Below are 18,732 nucleotides of genomic sequence, written 5' to 3'. Positions count from 1 at the left end.
TTCCTCAGCACTTTTATTTCATGAGTCCTCAACAATTGTCGGAGAGCTGCTTAAGGCAAAATAGTCCTCTGTTTCTATCGAGAGTACCGAAGTGAAACAGAGGACTAAATTTTAAACATTGCGAAGTCTTTTGTAACAACTGGGTGGGATGCAGCAGAGATCTGTGGAGGTGAAAGGTAAGATGTGACCCCTCGTGGGATGTTTTTCATAATTTGCCCAAGGCCACCGTGGGGCCTGACACTGAGAATCTGTTTCTCCTCAGTGCCACTCCCGGCTGCCACCCCACCCTCCCTACCACACCCGAGTCATGGTGGTGACAGAAGCAGGGCCGGGACACTGGAGGTGGGATTTTAGGCGCTGGCTGCATGCTGACCTATGGCTTTCATTTGGAGAAACCTCAAAATACTAAAGGAAAAGAGGAGATTAAGTGGGGCTTCAATAGGGACAGGTTTGTGGTGGAGAGTGGACTGCCGCAGATCGGAACCTGAACCTACCTGGGAAGCCAAGATAAAGCGCTTCCAAGATTGGGGTGGCATCTGTTAAATCCTGTGCGTTCAGACATTAAATGTTTCTTTGAGCTCCCCCTAAGACCCAGACACAGCGCCAGCCACTGTGTTGAATAAAACCTGGCCTCTGCTGGCGAAGAGCTCCAGACCCAGCAGGAAAGGCGAGTACATAAACAGATAAAAGCGAGCCACGGTACAAGGTACAAAGGTGGAGAGCGAGAGGAAGTGCCCACCTCTGCTTAGGAGGGTCAGGGACCGGCTCCTGGGTTGCGCACGCGTTCAACCGGAGTGCGGCACTGACCCACAGGTACAACGTGGACACTCACGTCAAACTGCCTGAAACCTGAAGGCAGGATTGTTGAAAATCAGACCATTATCCGACCTCGGGGATGAAATATTTAGCTGGTTGGCTCGGATGAAAACGTGCACCCGGCGAGGCACGGAGAAGAACCACATTTGGCGTGAGAGGCTCAAGGAGGCCGGGGAACGGGGCAGTGGGGAGGCGCAGAGGCGCGCGGGGCTGCAGCCGGGACCCCCCACCCTCCCCCGGGCCCCCTTCCCAGGCCGGGCGCCGGCCCCCCGCGGCTCCAGGGCGGCGCGGGCGGGCCAGGCTCACCCACGCCCGGTGTAACCCGAGCCCGGCCCCGCCTCTCCCCGCGCGCACCCCGGCCGGCCGGGCAGGTCGGGGCGGCGCGCCGTGAGTCACCGGAATCTAGGTGGGGCTCCGGCTCCCCGAGCCGCGTCCTCCGGGAGCCGCCTCCCCGCGGCCTCTTCCCTTTTGTCGCGCTGCCTGCGCTCGCGGGCCACTCTCCGCCGGCGACCGAGCCCCGCGCGCTCCTCTCCTCCGCGCCGCCACCGTCGAGATGCTGCGCTGCGGCCTGGCCTGCGAGCGCTGCAGGTGGATCCTGCCCCTGCTGCTGCTCAGCGCCATCGCCTTCGACATCATCGCGCTGGCCGGCCGCGGCTGGCTGCAGTCGAGCGAACACATCCAGACGTCCTCCCTGTGGTGGCGATGCTTCCACGAGGGCGGCGGCAGCGGGTCCTACGAGGATGGCTGCCAGAGCCTCATGGAGTACGGTGAGTGCCGCCGCCTCCGGGAAGCCCTCTGGGCTGCGGCTGGGCGTGCGCGGCCTCCGGCCTTCGGAGGCCGCCCTAGGCGAAAGGAGTGAACCGGGGCAGAGGTAGTGAGTGATTAAAAAAAAAAAAAAAAATCTATTTAGAGCTTAGGTTAGGCATCCGACCCGAGCAAAAGAAAGCAGTAGCAGCTTTGAGTGGCCAAAACCAGGCTCAAAGCGGGGCGAAAATGGCCCTAGTTCAAACTATTTTTTTGTAGGGGTTGTCGGTGACACGCAAAAGGTGATTTTTCAGCCACCAAAGAGGTTTAGATGAGTAAATACAATGAACAAAGTCTATTTTCTTGGAGACCTAGTGAACTCTCTTGCCATTATGCCACCGCCTCCTCTGATTCCTTGTAAGATGAAAATATACGCGCCTTCCCCAAGGTCGGTGTATTCGTTTGGCTTGAACTGAGTGAAAGCAACTCTTACTCGATTAAAAAAAAAAAAAAAAAAAGGCCTTTCTGGCGAAAGTGTTAGCAGTTATGATTTCAGTGGGTACTGCGGTTCTTTTAAGGCGCAGGCTAGTTCTGGTTCTTTTTTTGTTTTGAGGGGGTGTCTTTTTGACTTAAGTACGGCATTGCTGTTGAGAAAACTCAGTTATTTTCATCTGATCTGAAACCTACACAGCAAACACATCTTCTACACCAGCAAAATGAAGCAGCGTTGACAAATTTAACATACTGCAGTTGGAGTTGCTTTATTTTTCCAGCATGGACCTGGGTGTTTTACTTAATCGGCGCCACTGGAAAGGGGCACATTCTTGCCCGCTGCCACCCCCCACGAAGGGCAGTTGCCAAAAACAGCTGGGATCTATTGTGATTAGCCGGGTGTGCCTGGGGTGCTGGAGAGGAGGGTTTAAGTACCAGCCCAATTCCCAACTGAAAGCCAAGTGCTCTCGAATGGGGCTTTAGCAACTGAGTTTAAAACCGAGGAAGAAGCCTGCCCTGCCCTTCTCCATTCCCTGCTAGGGCGATTGGCTTGATTCTTTACTCTGAAGTGGCCTAGGACTTCGAAGCACCCAGTTTATTTCTGGTTCTGGGGGCCCGTGTCCAGAGCCTGGTGCTGTATCTTATCTACTGCGGAATTGTTTGGAAGTTCTCACCATGAGCTTGCCCCACAAAGGGAGGCATGGTCCTCATTAGCAGGTAATAAAATGTAAAGACCGCAAGGAATTCCTGCTTGCCTTAAAGTCTGTCTTTTTCCTCTCTTAAAACAAACAGAGAACGCCTGCCCGGGTTTCTAGTATCTCAGATCTTTTAGGGAATTAATTTCTTTGAAGTCATACATCTGTATCTTTTAGTCAAAATGCATTGGAACTCAGTCTCTCTGGGGGGACTTACGAAGACTGCTTATACAGATGTGTTCTTTTAAAAGGACTTGATGATCAGACTTCAGAACAGAGACTAATACAGACCCAGAGAGTACTCTGCAGTCCTCCGCATGTGAAGGTTAGGCTGGAAGAGAGGTGCTGCCACAACGGCCATCAGCACTGCTGCTGGGACATGATCGAGCCTGCACGGCTCTCCCTGGCTGTGGCTACAGCCCTCTTGTGAAACTCACACAATGCAGTTCTTATTTTTCTTGACTTGGAGGATGAGCTCACCTTCCCAGGGCGTGGCTCCTCCAGCCTCAGAATGATACAGTGCTTTGTATGTGGAAGGGAATAAGCAGGTTTTGTTGGTGCAATTTTTTAATTAGAAGGCTAACGCATTAACTTTTTTAATTGTAAAGACAACACTGACCCAGTCCATAAACTATGTTTCAATTTGATATAGAAATTGGTTTTTGGTGGGGCGCCTGGGTGACTCAGTCCGTTGAGCTTCTGACTCTTGATGTGGGCTTAGGTCATGATCTCACCCTTCTTGGGTTTGAGCCCCCACATCAGGCTCCGCGCTGACAGTGTGGAGCCTGCTTGGGGTTCGCGCTCCCTCTGCCCCTCCCCCACTCACGTTCTCTCTCTCTTTCTCTCAAAATACATAAACTTAAAAGAAAAAAAGAAACTGGTTTTTGGTAAAGTTCAGTTTTCCAAGTGGGTCTTGAAAAAGCTGTTACCTGTAGGATGCGGCAAGACTGATTTCCGTAAGGGGGCAGTGGCATTAACATCTCAGTTCAGTTATTCCTGGGACGTTTGCAAACAGAAGTAAGTGCCAATCACGTGTTCGATGCAGCTTTTGCTCTAGACCTGGAATCAAATCATGAATCCAGGAGCCACGGTCATGGTCATTAGGCAACCGTGGGAAGAAGAATACTGATGTGAACTCTCAAAGAGAGGTCCATTTCAGGCTATTCTGGTCAGAGATGAGCTGGAGTGTTTATTATACTTTCACTTCATTTTCTGCCATGGATGGTGGCTTCCTTAACAGGTGTACAAATTGTGTATTCCTACACTATAGGGCGATTATCTAGGCATCTCTGAGCCCTGGAGATTTTCAGATAACCCCAGTAAGGCTTTGCGGAAAACAACGTGTTTATAGGAGGTTTATCTAAAATGTAGTGAGCAGTTTACACACACTCCCACGTATGTATAAACACAACAAAGAGTAAGGTGGATGGCTCTAATTAAAATATCTGAATACAGACGATTGACTTTTGTACATCCACTTTTTAAAAACTTCTTGAAATGTACTAGAACATCAACGTGACTTATCATTATAACTTAAAACAATTTTTTTTTATTGTTTCATTTATTTTTACGAGAGAGAGAGAGAGAGAGACAGAGAATGAGCAGGGGAGGGTCAGAGGGAGAGGGAGACACAGAATCCAAAACAGGCTCAAGGGTCTGAGCTGTCAGCACAGAGCCTGATGCGGGACCCGAACTCATGAACCTCGAGATCATGACCTGAGCCGAAGTCGGATGTTTAACCTACTGAGCACCCAGGTAACTTTAAGCCACACATGTAACTACCGTCGTAACTTTTAAGAAAATATACCTTTTGATTACAAAGCGCTTGACCATCTCTTTGTATTAATATTCATAACATTAATATGCTCATTTTGATATTAAAAACACAGATTATTCTTCAAGTATTGGCAATAATACTAATAACATAGATGCTTTTATAAAGGGAGATAGTTCCTTAGAACTATGTAAAATGCAGAATATTATATTCCTCGTGGTTGTTGACAGTTTTTTAAAGAATTTCAGATTGCCACATCACCTCATTTTTCCTTATAAATCAACCAAATTATAAGCTGGATATTTGTTTTTACATGGTATTAACAACTAAATAGATACCCAGCTTAACAAATACTTGTTTAATTTTTTAAAACATCATGAGCATGTAAAGCATAGAAAGAACCTCACATTTATATTTCTCCAAACAGGAAAAGAACATTGAAATAATTGTTCGAATTTCACACGTAAATAAAATGCAAAATTAAATTGGAATGCATGTTCATGCAGACTGTTTTTGTACCGTCGGCACCTTTTTTATTCCCCGTTTTTAAGAAGAAATACATCAGGCAGATATTTTAAGTGTCAGTGATACAGATTCTAAAGCCCAAGCAAGCTCTGGCTTGTCAGGGTGGAGACTAATGGAGTTGGATTTATGCACCGGGATAATGGCGATGAGTTTATGCACCAAGAATGGCAGCGGGGAGTCAGTACAGCCAAGTCCAAGAGTGCTTGCTTTAGATCTGAACTCACAAGTTCAGAGCTTCATTTTACCAGACGCCCTTTGAATACCACAGAATGCATTGAATGGTATTTTTTTTTTTTTTTTACATGAACTCAGTCTTGGATAAGTCCAAGAATCAGAGTATTTATTATGTGAATATTTTTAGATCATTTAGCCCTACGGTTCTTAAAATGTACAGGAAATGAGAAACATAAGTACAAAGTGAATAGGTTTACATTAGGCGAAATTGAACTTAGAAGAGTTCATTTTGAGACTATTCTCTTGAGGCCTTTTTGCAGAGAGGTAGGGTGAGATATTGAAATGTTATTGTTTTATGAAATTAGGCATTAGTAGGTAGATTACTCTTTGTGGGTGTGTGTTCATGTCTTTACACAGAAAAATAAAGGTTGGCCACTCCATTGATTTTCCGAATTAAAGCATAGATATGTGTGTTCATTTATAAAATCCAGACGTGTGGGAACTTGTGACCTAGCCATTTGCTGCACTTGGCAGTAATCGCCCGACAGCCTCACTCCCTTTTTAGTGACCTAACTTGTTTTCTCTCCGTGCAAGCGGGCACAGACTCACAGGCTATGAGAATTAGAAGGGCGTAAGAGTGCACCTGTTTACACTTTCACCAAAGCCTGTGCTCATCAACACCACCCACAATGAGCGGAGCCCTCTTCCCTTTGTTCGCAACTTAATTCAGTTCCCTGGACGCTGCTCTTTGTTTAAAAGTACTTGTCTTACGCCGATGGAGCTCAAATGTGCGTCCGTGTAAATTCTCCTTCCCAGCCTTCTTCATCTGACAGACTTTCAAATACGTGACCGTTGATCCCCAGTTCCCTGCTAGTCGTCTTGTCCAAGTTGAGGGAGCAATTCTCCGTTTTCACATCTTCCCGTATGGGATGGATGGTTTCCCCACGGAGACTTTCAAAGAAGACCATAACGGGGCAAAGTATCATCGTTCTGTAAAAACACAGTGGTAAGTAGTTATCATCTGGCTCAGTTTCAGGAGAAAATGTAGAGCACGTAAAGAATCTCACGCCAACTGGATGCTGTCGCACGTGCCCCTGACATTGCTTTGCTTGTCTTCTAAAGCTTCTGCAAAATCACTTCTTCCTATGTAATTTTTTTTGGAGGTCTGTTATGAGTTGCCCTCAAGATTTTTGCTACTCAAAGTGTCCAGACCACTAGCATCAGCATTATCTGGAAGGTTACTGGGCACTCAGTATCTCAGGCCCCACTTTCTGAACCAGAATCTGCATTTTAACAAGGTCCCCACGTGACGCGTAAAGCACTGTATAGTTTCAGAAGCACTGGTCCATATTCCTGCAGATTACCTCCTCATTGGGCATGCACCAGGCTTTTTGAATATATATTCCATCTATGTGTATACTTATTTGTAGACAGGAACTGTGTAATTTGTAATCATGGTTTTATCCAGTTTTCAGTCCATGACATAAAGAGTCTATCTGACCTAAAGAACTCTATACAAATAGTATGAGATCTGATCAAAGCTCAGACTTATTAGGTAGGCCCTTCCCTATTAATAGATGGATCTTTTGTTCTGGAAAGGGATTCTACTTTAATTGGGCGACAGGTGGGCATCTGCAAGGTACTGAGTAAGGGGATAGCTAGACCAGACTGTCATGGTCAGTGTTGGGTGCCCACATGTGAAACTACTGAAGAATGCACCAAATCCATTAAAAGAAAAACTAACTTTGGAGGAACAATTAGTGACCGTCTCTAAAATATTACCCACAATACTAAAAATATTAGTTGTGCTCTCGTCTGTAAGTTGTTTTTTCTTTTTTTTTCCTTTTCACAAACTTCAGTTTGATTTATGGTTTCCAGCGTGGCATTCAAGGTATTTATTTTTCCTCTTTTTTTTTTTCTCACTCCTTTCTTATCCGTTGACCTTACTGGTCTTTTCCTAGCTGTATTTGTCTTGTAACATTGCATTTTCAAATGTCATCACTGGAAAAAAGATAATAGCATTTTTCTCGTACAAAAAACTTAAAAACATTTTCTAGGAAAAACTCAGAATTACATTAGTGACCATTGGTGTCGATCTGATGTTGACTCTTTGCAAGTGAGAGCAAAATTAGGTAGGCTGTTCTTTATCCAAATGGGTCTTTAATGAATCTTATTTAAAAGTGGGTTTATAAAGCGGCTGGTCTCTTTAATAATATGAACTTCTCCAAGTGGCACTTAGAAAATAAATTTAGGATGTAATAGGTTATATACAACACCAAATTGGTCTTCCCTTAAGGAGACAGAACAAACAAAAAACATTCCTGCACGGAAACATAGCATCCGTGTACCTGTAGTACTGCGTGATTTGTGGTCCCTGTTCGGCGAGGGCTAATTGACAGGGAGAATCCTCCCTGCTGTCTGTCGCAAACCATAATTAGGAAAGACAATAACATTTTGTGTACAAAATAATAATGGAGAACAGACTTGTCTTCAGAATAAAGATGGACAGTCTGCCTTCGAAGAGCCCAGGACCATCCATCTGTACATTCATGGAGGAAATAGCTTTAAGATGTTTTCCTCTTGGGGTTGGTAAATACGGTATAATTTAGACCATGGTATAATACAAACATAGAAATCCTTCCTAAAAGGGTTGGATACATTTGTAGGTATTAGGCTCATTCTGGGTAATTAAGTGAAACCAAAAGTACTCGGGGTGCAGACTTAACTTTTCACAAGGTGTGTCGGGGAGATTTGCCATGTTATAAGTCTGCACGGCTGTCGGCCCCCTTCTCGGGAGGAATGTTGGGCTGGGATGACCTTGATCAGACCAGTTAGGGTCCATCTCATCATTTTACAGCAAAACAGCCATTGATAGGAGAGGGCAGATTGCCTTACTCATCGCTCATCAGCCAGGTCTTCAAAACTGTGCCAAGGTTTCTGTCTTCTGTGATAATTAAATGATTCAGTGTGGGTGTTTCCATGCTGCAGGAGCAGGTTATCACGTGTTCTGCTTCCAGGGAAGCCTTTCTCAAGACAAAAGGCCACTTACTTTGCCATTTTGATTTTCTCAGACTCAGCGTTTAAACAAGACACTACTGGATTATTTCACACAACTTAGGCAAAGTTCTTAAAATGGGCTGTGTTCATATTTGTGTTCACCTGTTGGCTTCAGGGTAGGCGAAGGGGCTCACTATTTTCTGAATTCCTTTCAAGTGCGTGAAACGAAATGTAAATTACACTTCAGCTATCATGTTAGAGGGAGTGGGAATGGGGATAATCTGTATTAATCTTCCCCAAATAAACAGGAATGATTATTAATACTACTCGTCATAGCTACATCCCTCATCATTTAGTTAGCTATACTTTTCAAACCTTAATCTGTGACTGTCAGAGTTTGGTCAGCAAAATATGTTCCTTGTTAGGAAGGTTTTTTTGTTGTTGTTATTATTGAAGACTCACATTCTGCTACACAAGTTTTCATTATGTTTGCACTCCTCCGTATGCTTATACAGATTGGTTGCCTTTCATGGCAGTTTCTAACCTGTGAACTCAACTTAAAAGGCAAAATCAGTGTCTGCTTCTTTGAATTTGATAATTGGATTTAGCTGTAATGATTGACAGTAGCCATAAAAATCCGTAGAAATGAGACTGTAATCGACAGTGGGTCATATACCGAAAGTTACATGTTCTTTTTTGGCAGCGCTCTGTTTTTATAAGGAGATTAATCATCTCTCTTAGTTCTTCTCAAACTTTAGTATGGATGTAAGAGATGCCGGTAAGGTGCAGATTCCTGGGTACTACCTCTTGAGTTATGATCCGTTGGGCTTGGAGGGAGTCACGGGAATCTGTATTTTTAATAAGCACCACTGATGATTTTGACACTGTGATCTATGGGCTCGACCTTGACATGGTCTGATTACTATTCTTTCCATAGCACAATGCCACTTCTCTTGCAAGTTACCTTACTTGAAGGACGAGGCAAAAGTGAGAACATTTCACATTCTGGCTTTATTCATTTCTGATTTAAAATAAAACATTTCTATTTTATCTTGCCCCTAAGACCTCCGATCGATCTCCGGAAAGAGCAAAAAAGGTCTGGAGGAAAGTAATGAAAATTATAAATATAAATAAAAAATTATATATAAAATATAAATAAAAAATATATAAAATTATAAAAAAAAATTATAAATATAAAATAGGCCCACTCATGCTCTGTCTCTGCGTCATCTTGCAGGCCACTAAGGGATAGTTTGTGGGAAAACATGGTATTTCTGAGACATATAAAAATGTGTTCTCTTCTTAATAACCTATTACGCCCCAGTCATTCCTAAACCTAGAGGATGATCTGGAAGGAGCATGGGGGTTGGAGAAAGTTTGTCTATAACAGATGATGATGTAAACATGCAGTGGGTAACTGAGGAACGAGAACGAATGGAAAGAAGTGCAGAAGTAAAGAAATACAGAAAGAAAATGGAGAAAGGTGAGGTACTGGAGAAAAGTCAGAGGAATAATACGCAAGGAACTTTTCGAGTGGTAAAGGCTGGAGCCTTCCTAGCTCCCTGACTTTTCACACAAGGGCTGTCCTCCTCACAATGTTGAAAGAAGGCATTTTTAGCCCAGGTTAGCAGATGTACAGGCTGATGGTGGCTAATTGGTGACAGAGGCAGGGCGCACATGAGGTCTGGCTGGCTTCCGAGCCCCTGTTGTTTTTGCCCCCTGTGTCTTCCACTGTGACCAAATGACCTAGAATTAAGGGAGGATGAATTTGTCAGCCAAGCGGTGCTTGAGGAGGAATAAAACCAGGGCAGATGAGCACATGACTCGCTTTTTGAGTGCAGGAGAAGAGTAAATCAAGAGTGCGTGTTCGTCTATCAGTGAATGGATGGATAAATAAAATGCAGACTGGCCACACAATAGGTGAAAGAAGACAGTCACAAAAGGCCATGCAGTATGGATTCCGTGTATATGAAATGTCCAGAACAGGAAAATTGATAGTGACAGAAACCAGATTAATGGTGGCCAGAAGCTGGAGGAAAGGGGTGGGGGTGGCACGTATGGAGCTTCTTTTGGGGGGATGAAAAATTTGGAATCGTAAGCGGTGATGGTTACACAACCCTGTGAATATAGCAGGAGCATACTTTGAAAGAGTGAACTTTATGGTATGTAAATTATAGATCTAAAAAGAATCATGTTTCGGATTTAGACAGGCTGGAAATCGAACTTGCCTGAAGCACTTATCAGCCGTGTGGCTACGTGACAGGTTATTTGAACTTTCAAAGCCTTCGTATACACTCATTTCTAAAGAAATGATGATAAAGATCTTTGATTTTTAAGTAATCTCTGCACCCAACATGGCGCTCAAACTCATGACCCTGAGATCAAGAGTCCCATGCTCTACCGACTGAGCCAGCCAGGCACCCCGCTAAAGAAGTGATGATAGTATGAACCTTAAAAAGATTGTGAAGATTCTGTGAACTAAGGCATGTCAGGTTCTTAGCACAGAGCCTGGCGCAGAGCGATTACACCATCAGTGTTAGGCCCTCTAGAGAGGTTGTATTTGAAGAGATTTGAGAAATTCGTGCAGGTTGTGCACTGGGAATTATTGGCTGGGATTGTTGGCCAGGGTATCATGGCTCTCCATATTTCCACAGGCTCAAGGTAGAACAACACGGGACCGGAGGTGCCCGTGCAGATTTTCAAACCCAGAAATCAATTGTCACTTCATCCTGAGGCCTTTGAGGGCCAATATCAATAACTAAGAGCTCTTGTGCAAATACATCCTGAATAGTTCAAGACGTTAAAATTTAGACTAGCAACTGGATATATTTGTACCTAAACTTGTTATGAAGTCACAGCTTCTTCATAATTAAATTGTTTTATTTCACATCTCTGCCTAGTCACGAGGCAGGTGGTTTCAATGATTATTTTGGCACAGAACCAAACATTAATACGGAACAACGATGTTTTGTCAAGGTATTTGAACCATTTCCTAACGGGATTCTAATTTAATTGCTCAATATAAAAAATGTTTACTATAGTTGTGCTGTGTTAGAACTTGAGTGAACCTTTTAAAGATACCTGTTTATGTGGCCTTTTTATTACGTGAGAAACAGTTTGATGAGTTTGAACTTTCATGTCAGAGATCTAAACATTCGCCCGAACTCTGAGGGGAGAAGGCATTATTGTGTAGCAACGTATCGGGCACCCTCCGCACGAATTGCCTCTTCTTCCCTTGAGATACAGAGTCGCTTAAGTGCTGTCAGAAAAGCTGTCCTTGCGCCCAGATATAATGAGCAGAGAGCAAAAAACTCCCACTGATGCTTCGACAAGTGATTTTTAAATTTGGCATGTCCGTCTTATTAATTACCGTTTCTTTTCTCTTACAGCGTGGGGACGGGCAGCCGCTGCCATGCTCTTCTGTGGCTTTATCATCCTGGTGATCTGTTTCATCCTCTCCTTCTTTGCCCTCTGTGGACCCCAGATGCTTGTCTTTCTGAGGGTGATTGGAGGCCTCCTGGCCCTGGCTGGTAAGACTATGTCAGCAATTCATACCTTCAGTAGGCATCACTATAGTACTGTCTATCCCATGACCCTTGACAATTACACTTCCTGATCTGTTTGCAGAAAATGTGTCACCAAGGGCAGAAGTGACAGTCAAGTGTCTTAAGATCTAGGTCCCCTTCCTCCTGTGGCTCAGACGGTACTACACGTCCTCCATCCAAGGGAGGAAGGTTGTCACTCTGCGTGCTGCTCTCGCTTATAGATGACCCCGTGTCCAGCGACACCCCTACCTTGAGGGACCAGGGTTGAGTCAGCCCTGGAAGTGTAGTGTTTCCATAGCGATCCCAGTGCTGGCCTCCTTGATCCCCTTGCTGAGGGGGCTGGAATGTCCCGGAGCCATTTTACTTATTGAAGGATGTTACAAGCTTATGATATAGTGGGGCATAGAAAGGGTTTCTGTGGTGGGACGGGAGACTCTAGGAGGCGCCCGGACTGGGATTGCCATTCTGTATCATAGAGCCAGTTCTGGGGGATGGGAATTTAGTTATGTAGGTGAGTGCAGTCAGAGTGAGCATTTATTAATGGAATGCAAGAACTAGGAGTCTAGGAGCAAGATTTATTTGAAATTTTAGGTGGGATCCTGGCACTAGGGACCTCAGCCGCAGAACTGAATTTAGATGCAACACTGGATTTTCTGAGGAAGAGAAAATCCCTAGGTCTTTTCTCAAGGTACCAACTTAGGCTTGAGGGACCAAAGCAGAAATCCAGCTACAGACCTGGAGTACAAGTACAGAGTGAGCAGATGGTCTTGGAACAAGTCAGAAGCCTTGTGATTAGAAGAGGTGCATAAGATCAAGCGTGAGCCCGGAGGGCGACCGCCCCGTTCTGGGTTCCCTGAGCTTAGGGAGGGTGCTCGCAGAGCCTGGGCAGAACAAGTTGGGGGTGAAAAGGGTCCTGGCTCAGAAGAAGGAGGTGGCCTCAGAGAACCAGCCCGTACAGGTCCAGCCCTCACCTTTACCTTGGAGAATTTCTCTTGATCGAAACATAAGGTTTACTCCAATGTTCCCTATGTCTCAAAGTTTGCTTTTCGAATACTATTTTAAAACCAGAAGTGGTTTGGAATCACAAAACATGAAGAATCTTGTTGAATCCTATTTCCGCTTCTATTTGGCTTTCGTAGTTAAATTTATAAGACTTTATCAAACCAACACACGCGATGTATCTTCCTTTCACATGCCTTAGAAGACTAGATGGGCACCTATTTTAATCACCATTAGAAATAACACTGGGACATTCATGTTCATTGAAAAACCCTAGTTGGTACCATATGACCCGGCAATGCCTCTTCTCCGTATGTATCCCAAGGAACTGAAAGCAGGGACTTGAACAAGCAGGGACTTGGACATGATTGTCCACCCATGGTCATAGCAGTATTATTCACAACAGCCAAAAGGTGGAAACAACCCAAGTGTTGCAGGAAATGTTAAATGAAAATATGGTATATCACATACGATGGAGTATTATTCAGCCATCAAAAGGAATAAAGTTCTGATATATGCTACAGTGTGGATGAATCTTGAAAATCCTATGCTAAGAGAAACAAGGTAGACACAGAGGGCAAGTATTTTATGATTTCACTTATGCGACAGAAAGTAGATCCAAGCTTACCAGGGGCTGAGAGAGGGAGGGGTAAGCAGAGTTTTTAGGTTGGGAATGTTGAAAAAGTTTTAGGTAGAGAGAGTGGTGATGATTGCACAACATCGGGAACGTATTTAGTGCCGGCAAATGGTACACGTAACCAGTGGTTACATGATAAACATGATGTTGTATGGAATTTGCCATCATTTCAAAAAAATCCCAATTAAACTCTTTCCTCCATGTTAGCGTTAAAAACATTGCGATCTGGGAAGGGCCAGCTTGAGCTGACAGGGTTGCAGGAGTTTCTGTTGTAAGGAAGACTAATTCTGGCAAACTCCCACAGCTTCACTGCATACTGTCCTGCTTAATTCTGCCTTCTCACCTTACGACTGAGTACTCATTTTTGCCTTGAGAGTTTGATACGTAGAACGGGGCATGTTGATAGAAGAGGGAAAGGCCTAGAAATCTTCAGTGTACTTTTAGTGGTTAGCAAGGTTCAGTTAGGGCCAACTGGACTTCTAAGAAATATTTCGCAGCAACAATTATTTTTAATTTTATGTATGTCTTGGGGTTACTATCTGAAAAATTGAGTACCGATACAATAAAGATTGTGCAGAAATGGATCCAAATCATTGTAAGAACTTTACATATGATGAACTGAAACAGGCGGTGAACAATATTTAACATTTATGACCAGGGGAATTTGAAGATAATGTAGGCAAGGGTTGCTTTTATGTCTTATGCAATATTTTGCAGTAAATAATAAACTTAACAAGTAAGAATTTGCCATTTAAAGCATATAAGAAACAGAGAAATGTTAAGATCTGCACCGAGATCGCTCTTCTTAAATTGCCAGAGAAGGGGAATATTTTGAGTTGAAAAACGGAAGGAACAAACCATGATGTGGAAACACTGATGGCCTTTCTAGCAATAAAAAAACAAAAAAGGAAAAGAAAATGACTTTGAGGATGCATTCGTGGAGCTGGCAGAAAGCATTTCGGTGAAAGGAGGAGGAGTGAGGACTCTCTGCTCTCCAGAGCATGGCCAGCTGGCCCCTCTGGGTGCAGACTGGTGTCTCAATGTCACAGATTGAAAATGCATTCATGCCCAATGACGTAACAATGCACGGGTGAACTACGGCGTGAGAGAATGCAAGAATGCAGCATAGTGCGTGGAGGCTCGTTACAGCTTTGTAGAGTTATGCATGTTCATTGGAAAATAAGACAAAAATAGATTTAATCAAGTTTGTATTTTTTTTTTAAATTTGCTTAAAATGCCAATATGATGAATAATAACTGTAATAAGGTGACTCTTCTACCAAAGAGCTTAGAAATCTTCTGGGTCTGTGCTTTCTTTCTTATATCTTCCTTCCACTTCCCCAGAACACTGACTCTTCCCCTCTTGAATTCCCGTCCCGCCATCCTGGAACATTCTTGCCTCCGACCTCCATCTCTCCATTTCTATTTATTCTTCAGATTCCTGCCTCCTCTGCAGGCTTTTCTGGTGCTTCCCTACATTGGTCATTTGCGTCATTGGCTTGCTGTGCCTGCCACTTAGTCACTCGTTTATTAAATGACTATTCCAGTGGTGTAGTATTATCAACATTGTCTCACGTATGTGTTGTGTGCACACATGTGTGTATATGCGTACATATTACTTTTGCTAACACGGAAAATATGAACTGTGTTTGGCACAGGAATTACCAAGATGAAAAAATACTCTGGTACCACCCTGCTTTCTACTCTGTACTATAGTTTTGCACCTTTTACTTTAGTAAACATAATGCGTACACAGGTACTACAGAGAGAGTCCCTAATTGTTCTCTGTCTGTATTTCGTATATTCAGTGTTCTGCTCAGTGCCAGGTATCTCTGACATACAACACTCAATAACCTGTGTTGGCTCATGATTAACCACATTCCCCCGGTCCCTTTCATTAGCGCGAAGTGGATTTAATGGTTATGTAAAGGCAAAGACATTGTGGAAGAGGGAGTTAATCTGTTGGTACCACGCATTCATCCATGCGTCCATATTCACTCTTTGTGATGTTTTTCTTCCCTTCAGCTGTCTTCCAGATCATCTCCTTGGTAATTTACCCCGTGAAGTACACCCAGACCTTCGACCTTCATGCCAACCCTGCCGTCACTTACATCTATAATTGGGCCTATGGTTTTGGGTGGGCGGCCACGATTATCCTGATCGGCTGTGCCTTCTTCTTCTGTTGCCTTCCCAACTATGAAGATGACCTTTTGGGCAATGCTAAGCCCAGGTACTTCTACACATCCGCCTAAGGTGGGGAGTGAGCAGAAGAAAATCGATGCTGCCAAGATGGATCCCAGAGCAAGAAACTGTCTTCCTCAGCGTCCTTCGAACCCATTTGGTGGGCAGTGTGCATATCATTAAATTAGTCAATGCTAAATAACTTGGGAGAAAATATTTCTTAAATGGCGGTACAGTTTCATATTCACCTTTTATATATGTTTGTAAACAAAACTTACTTCTTTTAATTAATTACCTGTAATATGCCCGTATCTCCTTATTTCTACCCATACCATTTATACTGCATTTGTAAAAGAATATGAATATGAAATGTAACCCCTTTATACGGTAAAAAATGAGAAGGCTTCAAAGATTGGTGTGACCTGATCAGGTTTCTGTTTTTCTCAGGTGGAATGGACTGGGTCTATTAAAAGCCAACGAGAAGAGAGCGGTATTAGTAAAAATTGTCAGTGACCAACTATTCTATGAGAAATACAAAAAATATATATTTTTCAAGCCTTCACCTATTTAAAGAAGCAAAATAGTTTCCTAAATGCATACCATTTGTGAGAATTTCTAACTAATATCCTGATTTTTTTTTTTTTTTTTTTTTTTTGCAAAACTTCATGTTAACTTGATATGGCATCTACGAACGTTTTCTTTCATAGCCAAAGCCTGCTGCCATAGTCAGGCCTCCTTACGTAGTGAAATGTTAAGACGAAATTTTCTCTTTTGAAGTGGCTTGTAGGGTTGGGGTGTGGGAAAGTGCTGAATTCATAAATCTGTACTCTTTTGTGTCTATATGTTCGGGAACACAGTAGATCTGATTGAAAGCTGGGCTGGGTCTAACTCATCGCGGCTGACAGGTGTGATTTGGTTGTTCATTGAAGCATCAGGAGGGCCATTCCTATCACAAAGTAGCACAAAGACAGCGTCAGGAGAAGAAATGGCTTGAATTCTTCATCTCAGGTTTGACTGGGCTCTAATCATATAGACACAGCTTCTGATAGATGGCAATTGTAAACAACACCTTAAATGTAGTTACAAACCTGGTCTTCCTTGGAAAAGAGATTTAAAATATCTGATATAAAACATACAATGGGAAAAATCAGGGATGTGAGGTTTCTCTGAATGGCAAATATATGATATATCGCGTTGACTATTATTATTTTTTTTACCATTTGTTCTTACATAATGAAAACCAATTCATTTTATATACCAAATTATTATTTTGTAAGTTGCAGAATAAACCATTGCTGTTTTCATTATGAATTTTCCCCAATAAACCAGGTGTTCTAATCTCGTTTCTAGTTTGTAGTTTTTGGTTTTGCTTTTTTCTTTTTTCAACTCTGGGGAAGGGAATATTTTTTTTAAATTTACTTATTTGGAAAGAGAGAACACCCACACAGGTGGGGGAGGGGCAGGGAGCGAGGGAGAGAGGGAATCCCAAGCAGGCTCCACATTGTCAGCTCGGAGCCTGACATGGGGCTTGAACCCACAAACCATGAGATCATGACCAGAGACAAAATCGAGAGTCAGACGCTCAACTGACTAAGCCACCCAGGTGCCAGGAGAAGGGAATTTTTAAAAAAATGCTTTGAGTGGGGCAAAATAATAAGAGTGTTGGATAAAATGAATAGTAGCTTTTTCTTAGTTTTAAGGGTCTTGCTCATTTGAGGTTTCCAATAACAATTTTTGAATGAACTTTAATGGATTCTATTAGTCTCCTCCCCGGACCTCTTTAATGACTAGCACCTGGTACACAGGTATCTATCCATTGCTGCCACCAGAGGGAAATGGACTGAGAGATTTCCCATAGCTCCAGATGCCAGGGAACATTTGTGTGGTTTAGCTGAAGGTTCATCCTTCTCTCATCTTCCTGCTTGGGATGTGATCGTCTTCCATTCAGGTAGTGGGACAGCAAGGAATTTCTTTACTTGTTTTCCCCTTTTCCACCTTCCCCCAGTTCTCCACCATGGATTGTAGGTTAATTCTCCTATGGTGTGTGGAGATGTGAAGACGGGTTGCAGAGTGGCATGGTGGGAGATTGGAGACACTTCTCGGTGCTTCTGTTGGCCGGTTGGTTCTTGGCAGGCAATTTTTTTCTGTTTTTCAACATATGAGCTGAACGTTTCTCATCATAAATTTAGAAGAATGTAGTCTGGGTGATTATTCACACCAAAAATTTTAAAGACTTCTGTGACAGGTAGAGGAGTCGAGGTGATAATTAACAATGTTAAAAATGTCATCTTCTGAAATAATAGCACAGGTAACTCAAGAAGATAATGGGCAGCTAGAGATTACGAAAACAACTTGTGTACCTGAAAACGACTCTCAGATACACGGTTCTCTAAAGCAAGCACTCCTGTCTTGGATTTTCCCTGTCCAACTTTCGCCTTTCCCTCCTTAATAAATTACATACTATAGTCTAATGATGCACATGTAGGACAAATATGGCTTCCTGGGACCTATGGTCTGTATTAACGGAAGCATTTCAATCTGAAATGTTTCCAACAAAGACATACTGTTATCTTGGCTAACATGTTCTACTTCTTTCAGCCCTGTTCAAGCACAGAGATCCTCTGTTCCTTGTTGGTTCATATTCACCAGGACAGATACCTTTATGTCATAAAAGGGGCAGAATTCCAGAGAGTTCTAGAGAGTAACGAAGAAGTTGACTAAGAAGCCATCTAAAGACTAACAGTGCATTGCATGATATTTTCCCTAGTAAAGCTGAGTGGCTTTTGGCTCTCTAATTATATTGAGTCCCCACCCTTTAAATAACCAGTTGTAGGTCCCCAAACACTTTCTCACGCTCACACTGTAAGTAGTCAGATATGCTGGGTGCTGTTTACTGTTGAATGCCACAAAGAAGTAATACGTCAAGGTCCTTCAATTGTCACACAAGGTTAACTATGGAGTGTAATTATTTTAGTTTCAAAACCACATATGACAGGACTGACAATAAAGTTTGATAGGCTTTCCTTTTCTAAGAAAATGAAAACAATGGGAGAATATAGCCATAATATCTTGATTATGTTGACTTTTGCTACCAACTCCTGCTGAAAGACAGCCCTATTAATATAATAAACATAAATGCTGGATCAACTTATTC

The 18,732-nt window shown here is 43.1% G+C and overlaps 1 protein-coding gene across 1 annotated transcript; it reads left to right on the top strand.

The window, feature by feature from the left end:
• Nucleotides 1-1,316: 1,316 nt before the first annotated feature.
• Nucleotides 1,317-16,927, top strand: LOC115514449 (p53 apoptosis effector related to PMP22). Its single transcript, XM_030316439.2, has 3 exons — nt 1,317-1,583; nt 11,607-11,747; nt 15,423-16,927. Exons 1-3 carry the CDS (start codon nt 1,370-1,372, stop codon nt 15,647-15,649), a joined length of 582 nt encoding a protein of 193 aa, XP_030172299.1. The 5' UTR covers nt 1,317-1,369; the 3' UTR covers nt 15,650-16,927.
• Nucleotides 16,928-18,732: the final 1,805 nt, after the last annotated feature.

Source organism: Lynx canadensis, chromosome B2 (genome assembly GCF_007474595.2).
Source record: "Lynx canadensis isolate LIC74 chromosome B2, mLynCan4.pri.v2, whole genome shotgun sequence".
NCBI classification, from domain to species: domain Eukaryota; kingdom Metazoa; phylum Chordata; class Mammalia; order Carnivora; family Felidae; genus Lynx; species Lynx canadensis.
The sequence above is the reverse complement of the archived record's forward strand: the minus strand, read 5'-3'. Positions and strand labels throughout refer to the sequence as shown.